Consider the following 21,139-nt stretch of genomic DNA (forward strand, 5'->3'; position numbering starts at 1 on the left):
TATACTATGCAATCGTCTTCAAGAATCAAAGCTACTGGGACACAGCTGAATGGTTTCAGGTACTTCCCTCCAGCTACTCCAATACACCAGAAACTAAAAAGGGACATCTATGTAATGCATAAGAATAACCTTCAGGATAACCTCTCGACTCTGTTTGAAATCTCTCAGCCACTAAAACTTTACTTTGCCTCATTTCTCTCTTTCCTCTTTTGGTCAAAAAGGTTTTCTTAATCCCATGATGCTGGATCATGGCTTATCCTGGGAGTTCTGCCCCATGTTACCTCAGAATTTACACGCCTGGGAGTCATGTCTCACATAGGAGGGAGGGCAGTGAGTTCATTTGCTGAGTTGGCATAGAGAGAGAGGCCACATCTGAGCAACAAAAGAGGTTCTCTGGGGTGACTCTTAGGCCTAATTTTAAGTAGGCTTAACTTTTCCTTTTCAGGAATAAGTTTCATATGGGCAAATCCCAAGATCAAGGGCTCAGCCTGTTGATTTGGTTGTCCCACTGCTTGTGAGAATATCAGAAATTCTCCAAATAGGGAAGTTGACTATTTCATCCTTTCTTCTCAGTCCCCCACGGGGACTTTGTAAATATTTCTTTATTCACTGTCCAGATTACTCTGGGATATCTCGGGGCATCACACTAACCCGGATAAACCAACAATATCTCATGCCCTATTCAGTATTCCATGTACATATGATATTCAACCAAACTGACTATATAAGTTAAATTAGGTAATGCACTACCCAAAATAGAAATTTTGCACCAATTAAACATCTATCCCTTTTGTCTCACACAGAAGTTGAAGTTTTAAAATGTGAACGATATCATCCTTAACCGTGTATTCTGATCTGCCCTAGTCTTGTCCAGATCAACTTCATTTATAGCCCCACTTGAAGTCTATCACATTTGTTTTAATCCTGGCTTTTCAGTCTATTCATTCATCCACTTGTTAATTTACTCAACAGATATATTGAGTATCTACCATGTGCTACTGTTCTGTTCTGTTCTAGGCACTGGGGATACAACAGTGAACAAAAAAGAAATAATCCTGACCTTGCCAGAGCTTACATTTTGGGATGTGAGAAACAGACAAGAAGAAGTTAAATAATTAAAATTATATAGTATGTTAGCTAGAGATAGTAAAAAGAAGTGATAAAACTACAGAATCTTCTGTAGGCTATTCCACTGTTGTTTTAAGTCTAGTTGCATCTAGTTAATGATAAAACTAGTGAAACCCATGGACATTAGTCTTCTTTTACTGTATTTATTTTTATTTTGTTAAACAATGAGTAAACAGGTTAAAGAGAAACTGGGTTATGATTTTTTTGGAAGTAACTGCAAATGGAAAGATGAGACTAGGGAAAAGGCGCTCAAGGAGAATTAGTGTGGTGACTTTTCTATCCTGGAACATTTCACTGTCAGGTGACGTGATGATCTGACCAGCTGATCTATACTCATCCTAGCTTTTTTGTTGTCGTCATCTCCCAGTACTACTTTCTACATCTAGACCACTGGATGTGCACCTAATGTATTGGTGTACCTGCCATCAGTCCTCACAGCATTTGCTCTCTTAAGGGTCCTTTAAAAGTACCATACTCAAAACATGCCTCCCAACATCTGATGGTGCTGGAAGTGCCTTCCTGAGGTTTTGTCACATCTTACCTGAACTTGAGTTCAAAGCCTTTCCTGGCCTTGAGTTGCTTGACTCTCATCTAAACAGGTAAAACAGATAAAACTTACAAACCCAAAATTTATCAAGTATTTCTCGAAGGAGGATTGTGGAATTATCTGTCAGAGAACACCTTTGGCTAAGGATCCTCTCTTCCTGAGATCTGAAATAAAGAATAAAAAAGGCCCTCCTTTACTCATTTAAAAATGTATCAGGGAGATAAAAGAAAAAACACACACACACATACACAAATGTAGTCTCTCCACATCTGTCAGCTACACAGGGCATACGCATTCTGAATATGGCACTATCACTTGTTCATAGAAAGTGACTGCCCACATAAGCAGTCAGGTTTAGTTTATCAAAATTTACTCCATCAAAAATGGACAGCACAATACTATCTAATTGTAATGTAATTATGTTAAAACACTGAATGAAGCTGCATCTGAGCTATAGTTTTTTTTTTGTTTGTGTTTGTTTTTTGTTTTTTCCTTTCTTTTATATTTTTTTATTTTTTATTTTTATTATTTTTATTTTTTTCTCTATAGTATCATTCTATATCTGTTTCTGTTGTTTTGCTAGTTCTTTTCCTAAATCGATGCAAATGTACTAAGAAATGATGATCATACATCTATGTGATATTAAGAATTACTGATTGCATATGTAGAATGGAATGATTTCTAAATGTTGTTAATTTTTTTTAATTAATAAAAAAATTTACTCCAGAGTGAAGATGAAGAATGTTCTAAGCAGTATATTAAGTATATTATAAAAGTATATTAAGTATATTAAGCAGATTAAGTATATTAAGTATACTTAAGTATATATACTTAAATATTAAGTATATTAAGCAGATACTTAAAATATCATCCATGGACCTTGGATTATTCTGTGAACTGTTACTGTTCTGTGACAAGTACAGAAATTGAAAATGTATTTAAAAATTCTTACAGTATTTGATAGTATCTAACACTTGAAACTAATAATAAAATTGAAAGTAATTTAAAAGCTTGAGCTTGTATTTTCAGTGTCTTTTCCTTTTTTTTCTTTTCATTTCCTATTTTGAGTTTCTGTATTTTACAAGAGTATTGATCTATGGCAGACTGGAAATTTTAACAATTGGTTCTTCATGATAGATAATTCGTGAATCACAACTCTAAAATGAGCAGAATCACAGTCTTAACATGAGAACAAAATCCTTCAGGTTTTATTACATATTTTTGGAATTTTAAAGACTCTTTAGATATATTGTGTAAATTACTGGAGTAGAATTGTGTAAATTACTGGAGTAGAACAAGGTACATGAAAATAATTTTGATAGACTATCCAGAAACTTTGTAATCCAGATAGCTGGCTCTATCTTACTTTTTTTTATATTGAAGAACAAATCTTAGAGATAACCCTTGTTTTTGTCGTTTCTTACAGTTGCATATGATTCTACTGAATTGATGTCGTTTTATTTGACCTGGGTTCTGTTGATGGACATTTGAATTATTTCCAGTTTTTATTACACTGAACATTCTTGTATAATTATTTCATACATACACAACTATATCCAGTATGAGACTGTTCAGTAAGGGAGGATATGCCTTTTTAATTTTTACATCTGTTGCTTAACCTACTTCATGGGGTCTGTACCAATTTACAGTCCTACCAGCAATGCATGAATGTGCTGTTTTCTCATAACTTTGTCAAATTGAGCCACAAAAATACTAAACAGATTTATTTCAGAGTGTTGTTTTATATTTATAGCATTATTATAAGTGTCAGAAAAAGGGTAAATGTTTATGTGTGCCATTTATTGGTAAGTTCACATAACATTAGTAATTTTGAAAGTATGAGAAATTTTTATCATTTAGTACTACTGATATACTGTTTCTTTGGAGCAGAATTAATACCTGTTGTGAGACTCAAATATGGAGCTAATTTCTTTAAATTTTAGTTACTTTATGATGTAACTTTCTGGCAGTAATACCTCAAGACACTAGAATCAGAGTAGGTGTAAGATTTGCATCTCTGGTGAATTTGACCAAGAGAAAGAACAAATCTTTAACCTCCAACTATAGAGTTAGGATGATTCAGATATCAGGCGGATGATAGGTAAGAGGGCCTTGCAGAAAGGAGACAAAACTAGGAATTTAATCACTAAGGTTTAAATTTTAGTTGTTTTATTAAGTTGCTGTGTGACTTTAGACAGCAATTCAAATCCTCCCACCAACACTTATTAGGTGTAAGACCTTGGCCGAGTATCTTAGCTCTTCTGGATCTTAGTTACCTATCAGAGATAATCCTGCTTTAACTAACTAAATGTTAAGTGTCTGCTCCAGACCTCAGGCTTTCCTGAGGTATTTGCTGGCTCTGGGTTCTCCAGTTCTACTCTTTATCTGATCTTTAAACTGACTGTGCTGACTTGTCTAGATTAAGAACCTAAGTTGTCATTAATACATCATAGTTTAGATCTTAACTTTTTAAAAAATATTTTTACTATGTATTATTTCATATATACAAAAATACATATAAACATATAGGTAAGGAATATAGTATACAAATTAATAGCTGAGTACCCACCACACCTAATACTTCTGAAGCCTCTGATGGTGCTCTCCCTGATTGTACCCTCCTTGAGCTGTAATTTTTGTAAGTATTAATCATCTTCTATGAAGGCATTAAATAACTATGACATAATTTATTAATTATGAAGTAAGCTATCAAGAAAGACATAAACGCAGCTACAGGCTGAAACCAATTATTGTGACTTTTTATTACAATAGGTACAAACAGTATTTTAGTGGTTTGCAATCATATCACAATTACTCAAACTATATACAAATAGATATTTATACAAGTCTACATTGAAAAAAGAAAAAGCAATTAATATCTCCCCCCCAAAAAAAATCACATTATCAACAACATTTTTTTAGAAAGTTATGGCCAAAAACAAAAATTCACAGTTATTCTGAAAATATTTTAAAGACGCAGGAATCATATTGCACATAATACAATTATAAATCCTAAGAAGTAGGTTTATATCTTTTAATCTATTTTTCACAAAATATACATTACCATGCAATACTTCATTGTATACGGAATGGTGGAGCTAGAATAAACAGGTAAACTTACAGACTTTTAATATAATGGCCACAGAGTTAGAATTCTTTTAAAGTCATATTTAAAATAATTTGATTATACAAAAAAAAATCCAAAACACTCCAGTGTAATAAACTTAACGGACACAATCAAAATTTGTTCACCGATAAAGTGACTTTTTAGTGTTCTTCTTTGTCTTTTCCTTTCTTTTCCTTTTCATCCTGTAGTGCAGTTCCGAGCTTCTTGATAAGAACTGAGAGAACCTTGTCCAGTGGGTCCATGACTCCTCTCTGAAGCCATTTAGGAATAGTAGTCCTAGCATGATGAAAGCCCAATTTCTGAAGAATATAATCAACACCTACTGGATCAATCTTTCTTCCAGTCCAAGAAATTAATCTAAAATAATTGTAAATAATAATAATTATTAAGGAATGAAATATTATAGCACAGTCCAGAAGGTAGGTTCATTAGAAACCATTAAGCCTCCATAATATGCTCACAAACACAACATTTTCAATAGTTGCATTTAAATGACCTATTCTACAATTCCTGGATTTGCTACAAAAATAGCATTTAAAAAATGTGTAAATAAAGTATCTTAAGAGCCTACTAAACACAGGTGTAGAGTTATCAAATTTCATTCCTGTTGATTTATTTTAGGCCTACTTGGTTACATGGCTATCTTAAACATTTAAAAGGACATCTCATTAATTCTAAAAGATTTCACAAGCATTTGTCATATATTCACCAAGAGTGTGCTAAGTGGTATACAAGTTTGAACAAACCATTTTCTCCCTACTCCAGTTTTTCCTTCAGAATGGAGGAAGAGCCCTTAATGAATCACTCATGGCTTATTCTCTGCCTTAATCCATGATTTACCTGATTGGCAAGGTTAAGAGAGGAACTAAGTAGTGTAATGCAGTACCCTCCTCGCTCTTTTGGGAGCCACTTATTTTTGTCTGTTCCCCTAGTCTGTAGTATTTTCAGGGGCAGATCTCTAAAGAAATTAGCTAGACAGTGTTCAGTGTGGCTTGCGGCCAGGTGGGAGGGGCTGCTAACTACACAGTTCCAGGGGTTTACCTGTGAGCTGTGCAACACTGAAGCCCTGTAAGTTAAGTTCAAAGGTGGGCTTTGTAGCAGGAAGTCACTGTTGGCAGACATCCAAGCCACATTCTTTGGTATCAGCTTTATCAGTATTAAAGCTATTATTTGGTCCTGAACTCAGGTGGGAAAAGAGGGCTAATTAAGCACTGATCTCTTTAACTCCTATAGTTATAAGCACTTTGCATTAATTAACCCAATTAACCAGTGTAACAACACAACAAAGCGGAAAATAACTGTTTCCAAATTATTCAATATAAGGCAAAAGAAGCAGAGAAAGGTTAGGTCCTTTGGCCAAAGTCACTCAGCTACTAACTAATTCATGAAGCTGGGCTTAGGGCCAGAGCTCACTACCATGCTCTCCACTATTACTCTTTAATTAGTTAACTCTTGTTAGTTTGATAAAGAATATATTTATGGCAAATTTAACTGTCCTAATACTCACTGTAAATTAAATTCATTTCATATTCAGTTTAATTATATTCACTCATCATTTCCATTATATTTATTTAGATTTCAATTATATTTATTTAGATTTACAAATACAAAACAGACTTTCCAAAAAGGTTTTCCGCAACAGGACATTTGCAGTATTTTAATACTGCTCCTGAGTACAGACATTGTTACTATTTCTCATGAATATGAGTATTATTTATATTCAAGTGTTTCTTTATTGGGTTACATGAAATTGTAATGAATACAAATTACTGACATTAAATTACTACTTTCCACCTCATTACATAATGAAGATTTTGTTATTTTGGAATCATTTTGTGGCATAACTGTGTCTGAATAATAACTTTATCTAAAATATATTAAATCTGCATCGTTTTGTGGAATGTGCTGGGGTGTGATGGACTTCTTTAGATACTGTTCTCCAGGATTTGGACATTTTACAATTTGATTAACAAAGCAGATGAGAGGAAAAGGAAGAAATATAAGAAGCCTGTGAGTGTTAAGTCACAAGATAAAAGCCAGTACAACTAGTTAGAGCAGCAATCATAAATAAAATAAAATTAGAAAGTACTTTAGAGATTTTTATAGAAAAACAAACTGATATAATTGGGAGCCTGATTGTAGTAGAACACAATAAAAGGTACATGGATCTGACAGCATTAAATTAGACATTTCGGACATGGTTTTCACATTGCTTATAATGCAGACAGAAGGGCACGGTGACTTTGTAGGTTCTATTACAGTCAGGATGTATGTACAGTGAGAAACTGTAACAGACCTTAGTGATGATGTATAACTTCTATAATTTCCCAAACTAAGTAACCAAATAACAGTTACTCTAGCCACAGCAAAACACTGAAAATATCATCCTGGTGAGAAAGTGAAAAAAGGAGAGAACAGTGGAAGAGGGGTTATTCCTATATTTCAGTGATTAACTGGCAGAAGTTTACCCAGTAGACAGCTAATCGGCTCTGAACTATTTTCAGTGTTTGTAAGCACTTAGTTTGCCTCAACTAAAAGCACTTTCAAAAGCAGAAAGGAGTGGCAGAAAATGAGTCAGCAGTTACAAGTGGCTTACTTTTAAAAATATTTTTTCGTAAACCATATTTAACCTGCTACCTTATTCATAAACTTTTTTTCTGGTAGTAAGTCCACAGACTATGGGGTAAAATATATGTATCCACTATTCACCTAAGAGTGGGTTCTAGATGCCAAGTGTTGCACATAAAATCTCTCCAGTCCACAGTAGTGTAAGTGATGCTGTCTTCTCTGTCTTTATCACTGGAACTGTCATCATGTATAATGATAGGACTTTTCTGTCCCGGTCGAGTAGATAAAATCCGAGGTGGAAAAATGGCTATAAAGAAAATGACAGATTAGTATTAGAAATATACACCTTATAAATTTATTACATTTCCTAAAAAGTAATAATTTAAAATAGGCTGTGAATCAGTAGAAATTACTGTTATTTCTTGGAGAAAAACAGAATGGCAATGTTATTTTACTCTCTCACAAAATTAGAAATAGCATGTCATCATTTATTTTGGGGTAATAGCATATGTTTTACACATGCTTCTATGCCTAAAACTAATGGTAAAGAATGTTGAGATTTATTTGATAGGAGGCATAGGACACACATGAATAGCTTTCATATGATCTTATTTAATTAAATACAGGCATTTCTCTTAGGATGCAAGTTTTCAAAATACAAATCAGTCACACGGCACTTGATTAAATAGGTAATATGATTTCCATTTAATAGCTCTGGTCGTAACTTGGTTGGGAATTAGAACTTAGAATAACCCTTGGTATGAAGTGGCCGTACCACACTTAATAAAAACCTAGATGCCTTCAGTTACTGTGCTTTTGTTTTTAATTGGTGGTGGTTATGGTTGTACAATTTATCTTGATGTTCCTGGAATATGTTGATTCTGGTTCAAGTTAACATGATATTAAGAATTTTCTCAGGATGTGTATGATTATTTTGGCCCAAACCATTTGCTTTTAGTTTGTAATAACAAACCATATTTACAGGTATGAAAATATTTTTATTTATAATTTAAATCCTCACAGGTAACAACACTTTGTAATTGTACGTCCAAAAAAACTGTCCTTATCCCTCTCTTCCAACTGCAATTATGTTTAACAATGTTTTATATAGAGAGAGTTCTTAGAAATAGAATTTGTGGCAGACCAAGACTGATATAGCATTTCATACAATGACAAAGGTTCATTTTGTATCTGAGGTTAAGAAAGAAATCTGGCGAGCTTCCTAATCTAGGAAGCTTAGAAAAGAATTCCAAACTTCACGGGTTTTCCTAAGATTTATTTTTCTCCACATTATGTTTTTTTTTCACATGGGCAGGTACCAGGAACCAAACCGGGTCTCCAGCATGGCAGGCGAGAATTCTGACACGGAGCTACCTTTGCACTGCCCCACATGAAGTTTTCATATTAAGGCAGAGGAAAAAACAAAAGGATTATCATATAAATGGACTGATATATATATATACACACACATATAAATTTACACATATACATATATATACACACATATATATATATATGTATATAGGTGCTTTATGTGAAGACTGAATTCAATGAAATCCTGCTTATTATCTAGTTTTAATCAGTTTATTTGATGTTTCACTAAGGTCTGATATATTTCTCCCAGGCATCATTACTGATTTTACTGTCTCACAGAATTTTTGGCACATCTAAATGGAAGAGCAGTTCAATCTGTGCTATGCTGTATTTGCACTCTTTCTACATGGGCTTTTGATAATCCATTTTCTTTACTCAAGAACCATTTATCAAGATGGTTCTCTAAGACATCTCTAAGAAATAAGACATTTTATGTATTTTTCCTTCTAAAGTACCATAATTTACAGTGTAACCTGATAAACTGTATTTATTGCAAACAATTTTTAAAATCTATTGTTTCACATACTAAAGATACTGTATTTACTGAATGAACAAATCATCAAATATCTGGGAGAGCATTTCATATCCTACATTTCAGACTACCTCATTCTTTTAAACAGCTACAGAATATTCCATTGTACAGACACACCATAATACATTCAACAAATTCCATACAGACACTAGGGCCACCGCATATTTCTTAGTGGGCAAACACTGGTATATAAACCAATGTTGGCCAGCTCATAAAAACAGAATGCTGCCACTGAAATCTAAATTTATTTTTAAAAAGAAAATATTCTCTATATTCCAAATAGATCAATCTTCTTATTCAGTTCAGTATTCCCTTCCAATTATGTATGTAATTGTGCTACTTTATTGTGTAGTTCTTTAGTCATTTCATTTTTTTTTATTTGCAGTATTTCCTTAAAGCAGTTTTCTTTTGTACTTTGCTAGAATACAAAGTACAGTTTTCTTTTGTACTTTGCTATCCTACAAGGCTTAACTGATCATGTACATAAAATAATGTATATAACACTTTGTAAAGTATGAAATACCATCAATGTGAAATATGGTTAGTAAAAGAGTGAAGTGTGTTCCTAGCAGATATTAAGTCTGCTAAATAATTTTACTAATATGTTATCAGTTTTTGCAACTCATAGAGGAAGGAGACATTTCCACTCATTTTATCCTAGACTTTGAAAATCCACATAAATGGCATGCACAGCTGCATTTCCTAAAGTTGGGGGAAAAAAAACAAGAGAATATGCTACCCACCTTTTTCTTTTTCTTTAAGGTAAGCTGACACTAAATCGTGAAGAAACATGATGAGCTCAGCATCCATAGTCACGCAAATGTGGTCAGTGAACTCTGTCACCACACTACATTCTACCTTTGGCTTCAAGTTGGCATCTGCAATGGTATAGTTCTTTTATAGTAACAGATTTAGCGACATAAGTTCCTTTCTCTTCCCATTAACAAAGGATTTACATATGTCTATGTATCCATTTGAAATGGAACCACAGATAAGAGAGGAATTTCTATATGTGACTTATAAAATAATGTTGACGATCATAGTTTACTAAGCACTTTCCCAGTATGTATCATTTATTCCTCATAATAGCCCTACAAATGAAGTCCTATAATTATTTTCCCATTTTACTGAGGAAAAAGAGGCATAAATAGGTTATGTAATTTGCCAGAGGTCATGTAGCTGGGAAGAAAACCAATTTCTTTGTTACATTAGTATTACAAAATAATCTGTGGGAAAATAGCAGTAGTTGAAACTTTTCTTAGAAATTTCTTAGTAACTGTAAAAGCTAAAGATTATGGATCCACGTACCCTGTAAAGGAGGTTCCTGTGGTTCTTGAACATGAATGGATTTAAAGTCAAGCTGCATCCTTGGTAATGCAAAGATAGTCTCTGTTTCATGATTGTAGCTAGAACCTCCTCTGAATCCACTTAACAAACTAGAATTCTTCACAGTAGTGCTACTCTCAGTATTATTGGCATCAACGTTGCGTAGTAGGTTCAGCTCTACATGCATAACAATAAAGATAATGAAGAATCAAGTCAAACCAATAGGCATATACATTTCAAGGTATGTGAGAAATTATCTCATCTTACCAGTTAGAAAATAAAGAATCACATTAAAAAAAAATAGAATATAGTACATATTCTTATGACCAAGGCTTTGTAATGTGATTTTGGTTAGTCTATTAAATTTTGTTTTTGGGTTCTCTGATTTTAAAATAATTATTATTCTCAATTGAATCCATGACTGAACTTAAGAATTTAATTAAGCCCAAAAATCTCTGTAGAGTCAGCCCTCCACTTCTATAAAATTTGGGATTAAATATGATCTTGACCATGTAATCAAGTAGATGTCCTGGTTTTTCCCAGCATGTTTTATGGTTAGACTATGACTGTCAATTAGGGGTTGAATTACATACCCCAAAGAAAGATGTGTTGAAATTCTAATCCCCAAGTACATCAGAATGTGACATTAGTTGGAAATAAGGTGTAACAGACAAAATCAGGCAAGTTCACGTAAGATCATACTGGGGGCCCTGCATTCAAAATGACTGATGCCTTTGGAAGAAAAAGACGAAACCTAGACACAGACAGGCACGCCACGCGATGGCTGGCAGCACTGGGCGTAGCTAGAAACACCGGAAGCTAGAAGAGCTTCCCTCCTGACTTCAGAGGAAGCATGCTCCTGCTGAACACCTGCTTTTGGACTTTTAGCCTCTGGAACTGTGAGACAGTAAAGTGCTATTGTTTTAAGCCATTTAAGCCAGCCAGTTTGTAGTGCTTTGTTACGGCAGCTCTAGTAAACTAAGATATCTCAATAAAAATGAGCATTTTTAGGTACACAAACAGTGGTGCAGTATGCTAATAGCCCTTACACAGCATCCCAATCAAAAAGGGTCTCCTCCCCAATTCCTAGAGAAACAATATGTAAAAAAGGCATAATCTTATAATTTACTTTCTTATATTTTGTTCTTAGAACAGTTTTTAACAATCTCTAATCTTTGGGATCTCCTATTCCATGGTAGCCATTCTCCATGTGGCACAAATTGCCATCTTTTCCATTTGACAGGACTTTTTAAAGTAAAATATTCATTTTAACATGTCTCGATCTAGTCAACTATCCATTCTAGATGAGATGATTGATAAAAGCAATGCTGTACACTAAAACCCAAAAGCAACCACAAAATAAACGTTCCCCATTATTACAAAACTGGTGAATCTAACAAAATGAGAAAACTCTTTGAAATCACTCTCTTGAAATTTCTCACTTGATGGGAATAAAGTTATTTCATTTCAGATCTGAACCTTAAATTTATGGAATTCTATTATTTAGTTGTATAATAAACTTTCCCAGATTTCCTTAGCTTTACTACAAAAGTATTTTCCCAATTATAAAAAGTAACTTAGTTTACATGAGGGACACTAAAATCAGTAGGCCAAGCCCTTGATCTTGAGATTTGCTCTTTGGAAGCTTATGTAGATAGCAGATAACTTAGCCTACCTATAGGTATGCCTAACAGTTACGTCTGGAGGACCTCTTTTGTTGCTCAGATGTAGCTTCAGTCTCTCTAAGCCCAACTCTGCAACTGAAATCAGTGCCCTCCCTGCTACATGGGACATGTCATCCAAGGGTCATAGTCTCCCTGGCAGTGTGGGAGATGACTCCCAAGGATGAGCCTGGCCCTGGCACCTTGGGATCAATAATGCCATCCTGACCAAAAGGGGGAAAGAAGTGTAACTAATAAAGTATCAGTGGCTGAAAGAGTTCAAAACAGAATTGAGAGTTTACTCTGGAGGTCGCTCATATGTAAGCTTAAGTTATACGTTGTTTCCTATCATAACTTGCCGAACCCCAATAAAAACCATTCCTGCCAATCCTAGAGAATACTTAGGGCAATACATAAGAGTCTACAAAGTTCCCATGTACTAGGGTAACTCTCCCAAACCTACAAACTCCAGATGGGTCCCTGGACAAGATAAGTCCTGAATGCAGAGGGGCTAGCCTCTCCAGAACATCAGCTAGTCTCATCCTCCTCTCCCATATTATCGACAGCCCCTTCCAACATGAAAAACACAGAATGGGCCTAGCGCAAATACTCCTAAAGAGTGGGAGAAAAATCAAAGGTGATGGTGGAGGTGGGGATTAACAAATGAGTATGGCTGCTGAATTATTATATTAATATTTCTTTTAGTCTCCAGTATCTTAGAGCAACTGGGACTAAAAACCTAAAATTGTGGAACTGTAACCCATACCAAACTCTGAAATGTGTTCTACAACTAATTGTTGTGATGTGCTTTGAAATTTATTGCTTTTTTGTATATATGTTATTTTTCACAAAAAAGAAAAGTTGATTGTGATGATGAATGCACAGCTGTGTGATGAAACTGTGAACTGCTGACTATATACTTTGGATGACTATTTGGATGACTACATGGTATATGAATATATATTAATAAAAAGTAAAAAAAAAATTTAAATAAGTAACTTAGTTTAATTTTAGTTAAAGCCAATTTTATTTTGAATGTTTTCTGTTACATCCCACAATAATGGGATGTTTTATTTCCAGAGGGGGTAAATCACCTACTAAATAATTGTTCCTTGTTTAGGAAGTAAAGTGAAATTTGTTTAATTAAAGAAATCAAAACTCAACCTCCATTTAAATTTTAAACACAATCGACAGAATCCAAAATAGAAAAACAAAATGAAATAAATCTTTCCAAAGAATCAAAAGTTTAACCTTCATTCCTTGTAGCTGTAACATAATTGAACCATTCTTTGACACTTGCTACTCCATGGGGTGGATTTTCATGGCGACGCCTTGTTATCTTAGTTATTGTTGCCATAGGACTTTCCAAAGCACCACATGGTTTGGTGACCATGGTATTATGACCTAGATGAAAATCCAATGTTTGTACAATGTATGTAGAATGATCAATAGAACCTAGAGGGGAAAAAAAAAGTTTTTTTTTAAGTAATTATATTTAGATGCAAGAAAGTAGTTATGGCTCCAGACCAACAGATTTAGCTAAGTCATAAATAGACAGGGAAAGCTATAAAAATGAGGAATAGATAACCAAGAAAAAACCACAAATTTTCCTTTCTTTTATTTATAATTGGATTTATCTCCCAAGAAGATTAAAAGCAGCAAACATTTCTTCCTTCACCATTAAGAACCATCATGTAGGCAATTATAGCTAAAAGGAACTGGATTTGTCACTGTAAATATAGAGGCATAAAGTAAAGCCTCACCCATAAAGACTACAATATAGTCTGAACTGTCAATTTCCTCATACTACCACTGTGTCTTTTATGTTTTTATAATATTTGTAACTACTACTATTATGACCATGACCAGCACAGCAACAGAAGCTTTAATTGCCTAAGTAAGAAACAGGGAGCAAGATGGCAAGTTCAGAAATAGGTTCTTGAACATGTTCTAGACTTGACAGATGCCAAGTCCTTGGCAGTGAACTCCTGACATGTTAGATATGTAACAACAAATACAAATAAACTACAGAAATTTTACAGAAAAAATAGACAAAAGATATGAAAAAGGGAAAATTATGTGGTTTGTAATCATATCAGAAGATAAGACAAAAAGTAAATACTGGAATGTTGTCAGTTTACCATCTTCCCAGATCTTCTGAGCTTCAGTCCAAAAAGCAATATTTGGTTCTTCTAAATGAAAAAGGGCCCAGGATTTTGAACGGAAATTTGGGCCATGAAAACAAGCTAGTGTCATATGGTTTCCATGTAAGCTCATAGATCCTCCAAACTGCATTCCATCTTCTGGTAATGGAGTCTGGAATAAGGACATGTGACATCCTGATACCACCTTCAGCACTCCAGGCCAGTGACGATGATGAGCCGCGTCGAGCACTGAAAAGAAAGCAGAGCCCTTTTACCCCAAAGTGCCTGATGAACATGCCGAGATGGGGGTAGGAGTGCAGGAGGTGGCTACTGTCTACAGTTGAAAGTGACTCAGCTAATAGATGAAAACAATTTTAACAGTTAACATTAAACGGTAGCAAGTAAAGAAAGAATCTGGGAAAAGATGCTAAATGAGGAAAGAGAGAGCTAGGGAACTAATGCTTGCTAATGATAGTTATAACCAACACTCCTGTAATAATTAATGATTTGCAAAGTATTTGTATGCAATTTTATATAATTCTCACAAACTTGCAAACTAGGTATTTCACCATTTTGACTCTTTCAATTAAAGAAGCACAATAGAGAGGCTGAGTGAACCAGTGAGTGGAAGACCTAGAAACCAAATGCACATTCCTGATTTTAAGTCTGTTTTTATTCTTCTATATCCTTGCTACTCAAGGTGAGGTAAGTGGCATCAGCATAGCATCTCCTTGGAAACTTGTTATAACACCATACTCTCAAATCCCGTCCATATCTCATATCTACTTATTAGAATCTGTATTTTAATAAGACCTCCAGGCATTTGATTAAATTTTGAATTAAAGTTTGAAAAGTACTAATCAAATAAAAATTCATATTTATATTTCCCTACATTGCAGTAATGCCCTTTTTGTCTATTTTCCACACCTCTCCTCCCAGATCCAAATCAAAGCTCATGCAAGAATCATATGTTGAATTTAGCTGACATGTCTCTTTAGTTTCCTTTATTCTCATTCCTTTGTTTTTCACAACAGGGACTTTTTTGTGAGAATCTAGGTCAGGTGTTTGGCAGATATCCCTCTCATTTGCATAGCTGATGTAAACTCTAGTTTAACAGAAATACAGGGCAATAGCAACAAGATAAGTGATACCACAAGGAAGCAAATGAAATATATCTAGAAGGTGAGACAGGACATTCTGCAGGACAATTTGCTAGGTCCCTTCCACAATCCAGGTTATCAAAAAAGAAACTGGTAAATTACAAGAGAGTGAAGGATTTAACAGATTTAACCTGTGATCTTGGATTGGAAACTAGTTTGGTCAAATTAGTTGTAAAGGGTATTTTTGGATTAACTGTAGAAATATAAATATGGTCTAAAAATGAGAGTAAATAAATAATTAGCAAAATAGAAAGTTGGAGATTGTTGACTGGAAAAAAGTTATGAAACAGTATGAACTACATTTTGATAAAAAGTGTACATAAATGCATAGAAAAGTATCTGGAAGTATACACTTTAAGGTGTTAAAAGTGGTGATTTCTGAGTGGAATAGATACAACCAAAAAATAAACATTATCTACTTTTCTTCAATTTATATGTTCCGCTTCTGTGATGATAAAACATTATTAAAAATTATCCTGATTCACGCTACTTCTCACCACTTTACCTTTATCACCCTAGTCAAAACCACCATTATTTCTTGCTGGAGCACTGCAGTGGTCTCCTTACTTTCACTCTTATCCCCATACAGTCTATTTTCCACACAGCAACAACAGTGATACTTTAAAAAGGCCTATTTTATAAGAAAAAGAAAGTCAAATAATGTCAGTTCTGTTCAAAACTCTGCAACAGCTACGCATCATATAAAACATCTGACGTGTGCCCTGCCTCTTGGAATTATGGCCAGTACTTTCCTCCGTGCTCACTCTGCTGTGGTCACAGTGGCCACTCACTGTTCTTCGACAAGCCAAGTTTGTTTTCCCCACTGTAGAAGCTCCTCCCCCAGATTTAAAACTGAGATCTTTCATTTCATTCACATTTCAGAAAAACCTTTCCTGACCACACTATTAAAATACCTTCCCCCACACCCTACCCCTTTTCTATCTCCTTCCCCTGCTTTGCTCTTTTGCTCAGCACTTTTCTCTACCTGAAATTATCTTATATATTTAGATATTTAGTTATAGTCTGTCTCTCCTATTAGATTATAAGATTCCTAAGGGCAAGGACTTTATCCACCACTGGTTCTCCTATGCCTAAAGCAATGTCTAAGTACATGGTTGATGCTTAATAAACACTTGCTGATTAAATTACTAAGTAAAAAGATCTGCCTAATACCTCACAACTAGTAAGTTCAAAGCCAGACATTCTAACTCCACAGCCCATACTTTTAACCAAAACATGATACTATTCTCTTAAATGGTAATTAAAGAGAATGGAAGTGGTGTGTTCACAGATGAACTGGTGGCAGAGGAAGGGGATTAATGAATGATGACTTCCCAACTGATGGTTTCTATTTCCACTGGGAGGCAAGAATTCAGGTCTGCTGCTGAATGACATGGGATAAAGAGCCTATGAAATACTTTATGGGTATGGTATATGGATTATGATTGTTACAATTACTGTAAATTAAAATTATAACACATATTTAGTGAAAGACAGCATATATAAAGATGTAATTCTATTCTTACATTGTTCTTGTGAACTTTTTTCTAGGTTGTTAGCCACTGTCTTAGGTGGAAGGTAAGGAACTGGTCCCCAGGTAGACAGAGCCCGTTTACTGGTATCAAACTGTTGTGTGAAAAATTCTTGGAGCTTCATTCCTATTTTTATCAGGTCAGGTGTAGTTGATCTTGATATCATTACTTGGAAAATATCCCATTTCAAATCGCCATGGACAAAAATTTCACTAGAGCATAAAACATAATCTTTATCACAGATCGTATAGAAGATAGTTGGAAATAATGAAAAATATTCTCTTCCCCCCACCCCTACCTTTCCATTTATATTAATCACACCATATAAAATCATTTTTTAGGAAAAATGAATTTTGGTTTCTCATGGGATAACAGAAAATATTGTCAAAAGAAATCATGTAAAGTATTCAAAAAGTAATGTTTTTCTAAATACCTTTTATCAGTCATGCTTGGATCCATCATGTTAGACAGATTTACTTTCCATTCGTCCTGAAGCTTGAGATCAGCATTACTGAAGATGCCCATGAGAATACTTGAGCCCATGTAATCAATACGTGCTTCAGTAGAACCCATAGTGATCTGAATTTTGTGGTTGGGTTGTTGATTTGGATGTTCAGAAATGTGAGCTAAAATAGAAACAGTAATTACTTTTCACAGAAATGTCTAATGGGAAAAATTCATCAAACCTTTTCAAAATAGTTTTTGAAGCTACTTTAATCAGTTGTTAAACTACAACATACCGACCATCTCCAAAGCGTTGACGTCTATGGTTCCTCCAACCACTCCTCCTTTCGAATCCAACTGTGATCTTCCCAGACCAACAGACATGCTAATCTCTCGATCTCGATTACTGCCTACTGACAGACGGCCCTGGCTCTTCAAACCACTGGTTGTCCACCTTAAAAAGAGAAAAAGACTACTCATTGGACATATGACTTCTAATGTCTTAAATTAAAATAGGAGTTAAACCAGATGATTTAAACAAAAGGTCAAATTCGATAAAGAAACAACCTATTTCCTATAAAACCATGTGGTAAATGTTTGAATATTAACACTGATGTTGACACTTTTTTTCTAACTAGAAAATTGCTCTATTTCTTTGTAACTTGCCCTCTTTTTATAACACATTTACTTGCTATTTTATATTATAGTATCCTTAAGATTAAGCCATTTTCAGGATAAAGCAAGTTCTATATTTATCTGCTGTCTTTATTGTCTCAAATAATTTAGCACAAAAAGGTTTTGAGTTGCTTTACTAAAATGCAAGAAAAATTACAGCTAATAAATATTTTTTTCTTTGACCTAATAGCTTACGTTGTATTTCCCATTACATTGCTCATATTCATCTGGACGTTTAATTGCTTCAAGTTGATAGCAAATACGACAAGTGTTTCCCATGGGGTTCCTTGCTGGCTTGCTGCTTTGTTTGACTTGTTAAATGGAGTTGATGTTTTTGAAAGTGAATCTAAAAGTAGAAAAATCAAATACATGTTCATTCACAAAAATGCCCATCAGTTACAAAGCAAAAAACACTCATCACTGTAATCTAAAAAGTAAATATATGATATTCTTGTATTACAGCCTGACATTTAAAATTTGCCATATTGCCTCTAGTAATAATTACCATTTACTGAAGTATTGGCAGCTTTACTCTGCCAATAAAGCTCTGTAGAACATTTACTTTATATGAGGAAATTTTGAAGTGCCTGGGATATAGCAGCACCGATAATTCATATCCTGGGATTTTCTTAAACGAGAAAATCATAAGGAACTGCACAAATTGCCTAAAGAGGGCTCGAAGGCAGGTACTTTTCTGAAATGCAGAGTATGGCTGCCGTGCCTGTCTTCTGTATTCTTATGTACCCAGTGCATTTCTTGAATCCTGCATTTGTTCATTATACCCTAATCTTACCTCGTGACATATGTCGTTTTTTTTGGGGGGGTGCCATGGTCCAGGAATTGAACCCAGGTCTCCCTCATGAAAGGCAAGCCTTCTGCCACTGAACCACACTGTCACTCATTTTTATATGTCAGGCACAAGTACAGGGCCTCACACTTTAAAGGCTTTGTCAAAAATACTGCCTGAATAAAAGAATGATTGAACGAACACAAATATTAACTTTCTTAATATCAAAGCATCTTTTTGGACTTTCAAAACACTGTAGTTTTGTTTTCTTTCTAAAATTAACTGTCCTTGTAGAACACAGTAATATTATGCTTATTCCTCTCTACCTCTTTTCCAAATTATTAGACATCTGATTGTCCCACCTGCTGGCGAAACTTTAGAGTGTGTTTTTGTGTATCTTTGGATCTATCATAAAAGCTTGCAAGAGTGTATCTTCCTATACTTTGGGCAGAAGTCTGGGAGTTATCTGGATTTTTACTGGGGCATTAGCAGGTTACTGATAACAAAGGAACAATGTTACCTCTTCGGGGAACTGAAGAATCAGACACACTCCTTGATCTGATGGAAGCTGGGGATTTTAAGTTTTGCGCTGTTGTCCCTGGTGACATGGTGCTATTTGTTACATGCTCATTGAACACATTAGGTGACTGAGGCATGTGGGTGAAGGAGGCTGACTGACTAGGCTGCTCCCAGGTCCTGCAGTAAGCTTTTCTTGATGATTCAGGGGAAAGGTGCTGGCTTACCCCTTCAATGGAATCAGGTGTCCCTGGCCCAGATGCTAGCAAAAAAGTAGAAAAGAAGCAAGAAAGCAGCAAAATTAATTTGTTATAAAATAGAAAATTTCACCCATTTACCATTTCGAATCATCTATACTGTATAATTTTATAGAATAAAATTATTTAAAATAATAAAATGGCAGCTAGGATGTAATTTAAAAGAAGGCATGAAGGGCTCAGTAGACATCTGCTGAACAACTGCCATCAGCAACCTGGTACCACTTAGGAAGTACGGCAAAGTTTGTATTATCAATCACAGATACTGTTACTACTTTAATCTAATTAGAATTATAATCACATGACAATCTTACTTGGCAAATTTATAGTTTGGTCTCCAAGGAAAAGGCGTCTTGCAATACTTCTCCTATACCAGGCTCTTGGAAATGCCAGAATTTCACTGAGTCGGCGCATATCATATTTAAAGGAGGCAGACCCTATATCACAAACAGCTGACAAATAAATAAATAAATTTTATTAGAATTAGAACAAATTTTTCAAAACCTTTAATATTTTCACATGGTAGGTACAAGACATGATATTATACAGCAGAATTATAATTATGTTACTATAATTCATGAACTATAAAATAAGCTACTTGTTATATAGTTAAGCAGGTGATAAATATGATCGTTCCAAAAATTTCAGAAATAGCAAATCCTAACACTATTAATTTCATTTCCTTTTTTGAGGTGAAGTGAGGTTGGAATTCTATTATCACTTTATCATGAAATTTTCAGAGAGGTTCTAAAGATTTATCTTACAACCAGCTTTCAACTGTAACATGGGCTCTTCTCAAATTCAGAAAATGAAGCAGGATGAGCTTTGACACAAATTTCCTCAAAAGTAGTTCCAAGCCAATTAGCTATATGATAAGGACCCTGTTTTCCTTTTAGACAAAGAGCAGTGACTCAGTTGTCAGTATGAAGGAATTCTGAAGGCTTTTTTCCCTGGGGTTCTTCTGAGCTCTCTTCTGCCCTGCTTTATGTCACTTTACTTCTGTCTTATTCCACTTTACTTCTACAGGATTTACCCGCCAGTGATGCCTACCTCTGAAGTTTCTGTTTCAGCCTGAGCCAGGTTCCATACAGCCTATCAGTTAATCAACTGCTGGATCCTTCCAACTAACTGTTCTATACACACATCCTTCTTTATTTTCTAAGTTATTGGCAAAACTGCTTCTTCAGTCTTCTAAGTTAAAAGACTGAGGCATTCTTGCCTCTTCTGTTGCCCCTCACACAATTTGTCCTGAAGTTTGTGGATTCTCTGGTATCTCTCTTAAAATGATCACCTCTTCTCCTTTTTTTTTTTTCACTGTCACAGTTCAGGCCTTCCTCCTCTATTGCTTGGTCTAATTCAGT

The 21,139-nt window shown here is 34.7% G+C and overlaps 1 protein-coding gene and 1 long non-coding RNA gene across 11 annotated transcripts in view; one reads left to right on the forward strand and one right to left on the reverse strand.

Moving 5' to 3' along the window:
- LOC143666373 (uncharacterized) overlaps nucleotides 1-21,139 on the forward strand; it is a 61,637-nt gene that overhangs the window by 16,401 nt on the left and 24,097 nt on the right. For both annotated transcript variants that reach the window (XR_013167568.1, XR_013167569.1), the window contains exon 2: nucleotides 10,039-10,162. This is a non-coding gene — a long non-coding RNA (uncharacterized LOC143666373). The remainder of the gene's footprint in view (nucleotides 1-10,038; nucleotides 10,163-21,139) is intronic.
- The window catches only part of BLTP1 (bridge-like lipid transfer protein family member 1), a 235,966-nt gene continuing 216,129 nt past the window's right edge, over nucleotides 1,303-21,139 (reverse strand). For 8 of the 9 annotated variants that reach the window (XM_077140153.1, XM_077140154.1, XM_077140146.1 and 5 more), the window contains 12 exons: nucleotides 20,093-20,230; nucleotides 19,526-19,783; nucleotides 18,414-18,564; nucleotides 17,840-17,997; nucleotides 17,533-17,725; nucleotides 17,094-17,311; nucleotides 14,405-14,656; nucleotides 13,515-13,718; nucleotides 10,585-10,779; nucleotides 10,020-10,154; nucleotides 7,512-7,677; nucleotides 4,414-5,159 (listed from right to left, as the gene is read on the reverse strand). In XM_077140153.1, the coding sequence (XP_076996268.1) occupies nucleotides 4,943-5,159; nucleotides 7,512-7,677; nucleotides 10,020-10,154; nucleotides 10,585-10,779; nucleotides 13,515-13,718; nucleotides 14,405-14,656; nucleotides 17,094-17,311; nucleotides 17,533-17,725; nucleotides 17,840-17,997; nucleotides 18,414-18,564; nucleotides 19,526-19,783; nucleotides 20,093-20,230 (2,285 nt within the window). In that variant the 3' untranslated portion in view covers nucleotides 4,414-4,942. Of the gene's footprint in view, nucleotides 1,840-4,413; nucleotides 5,160-7,511; nucleotides 7,678-10,019; nucleotides 10,155-10,584; nucleotides 10,780-13,514; nucleotides 13,719-14,404; nucleotides 14,657-17,093; nucleotides 17,312-17,532; nucleotides 17,726-17,839; nucleotides 17,998-18,413; nucleotides 18,565-19,525; nucleotides 19,784-20,092; nucleotides 20,231-21,139 lie in introns of those variants that run through there. The other variant, XM_077140145.1, reaches the window with a different exon arrangement.

Source organism: Tamandua tetradactyla, chromosome 22 (assembly GCF_023851605.1).
Source record: "Tamandua tetradactyla isolate mTamTet1 chromosome 22, mTamTet1.pri, whole genome shotgun sequence".
NCBI lineage: Eukaryota > Metazoa > Chordata > Mammalia > Pilosa > Myrmecophagidae > Tamandua > Tamandua tetradactyla.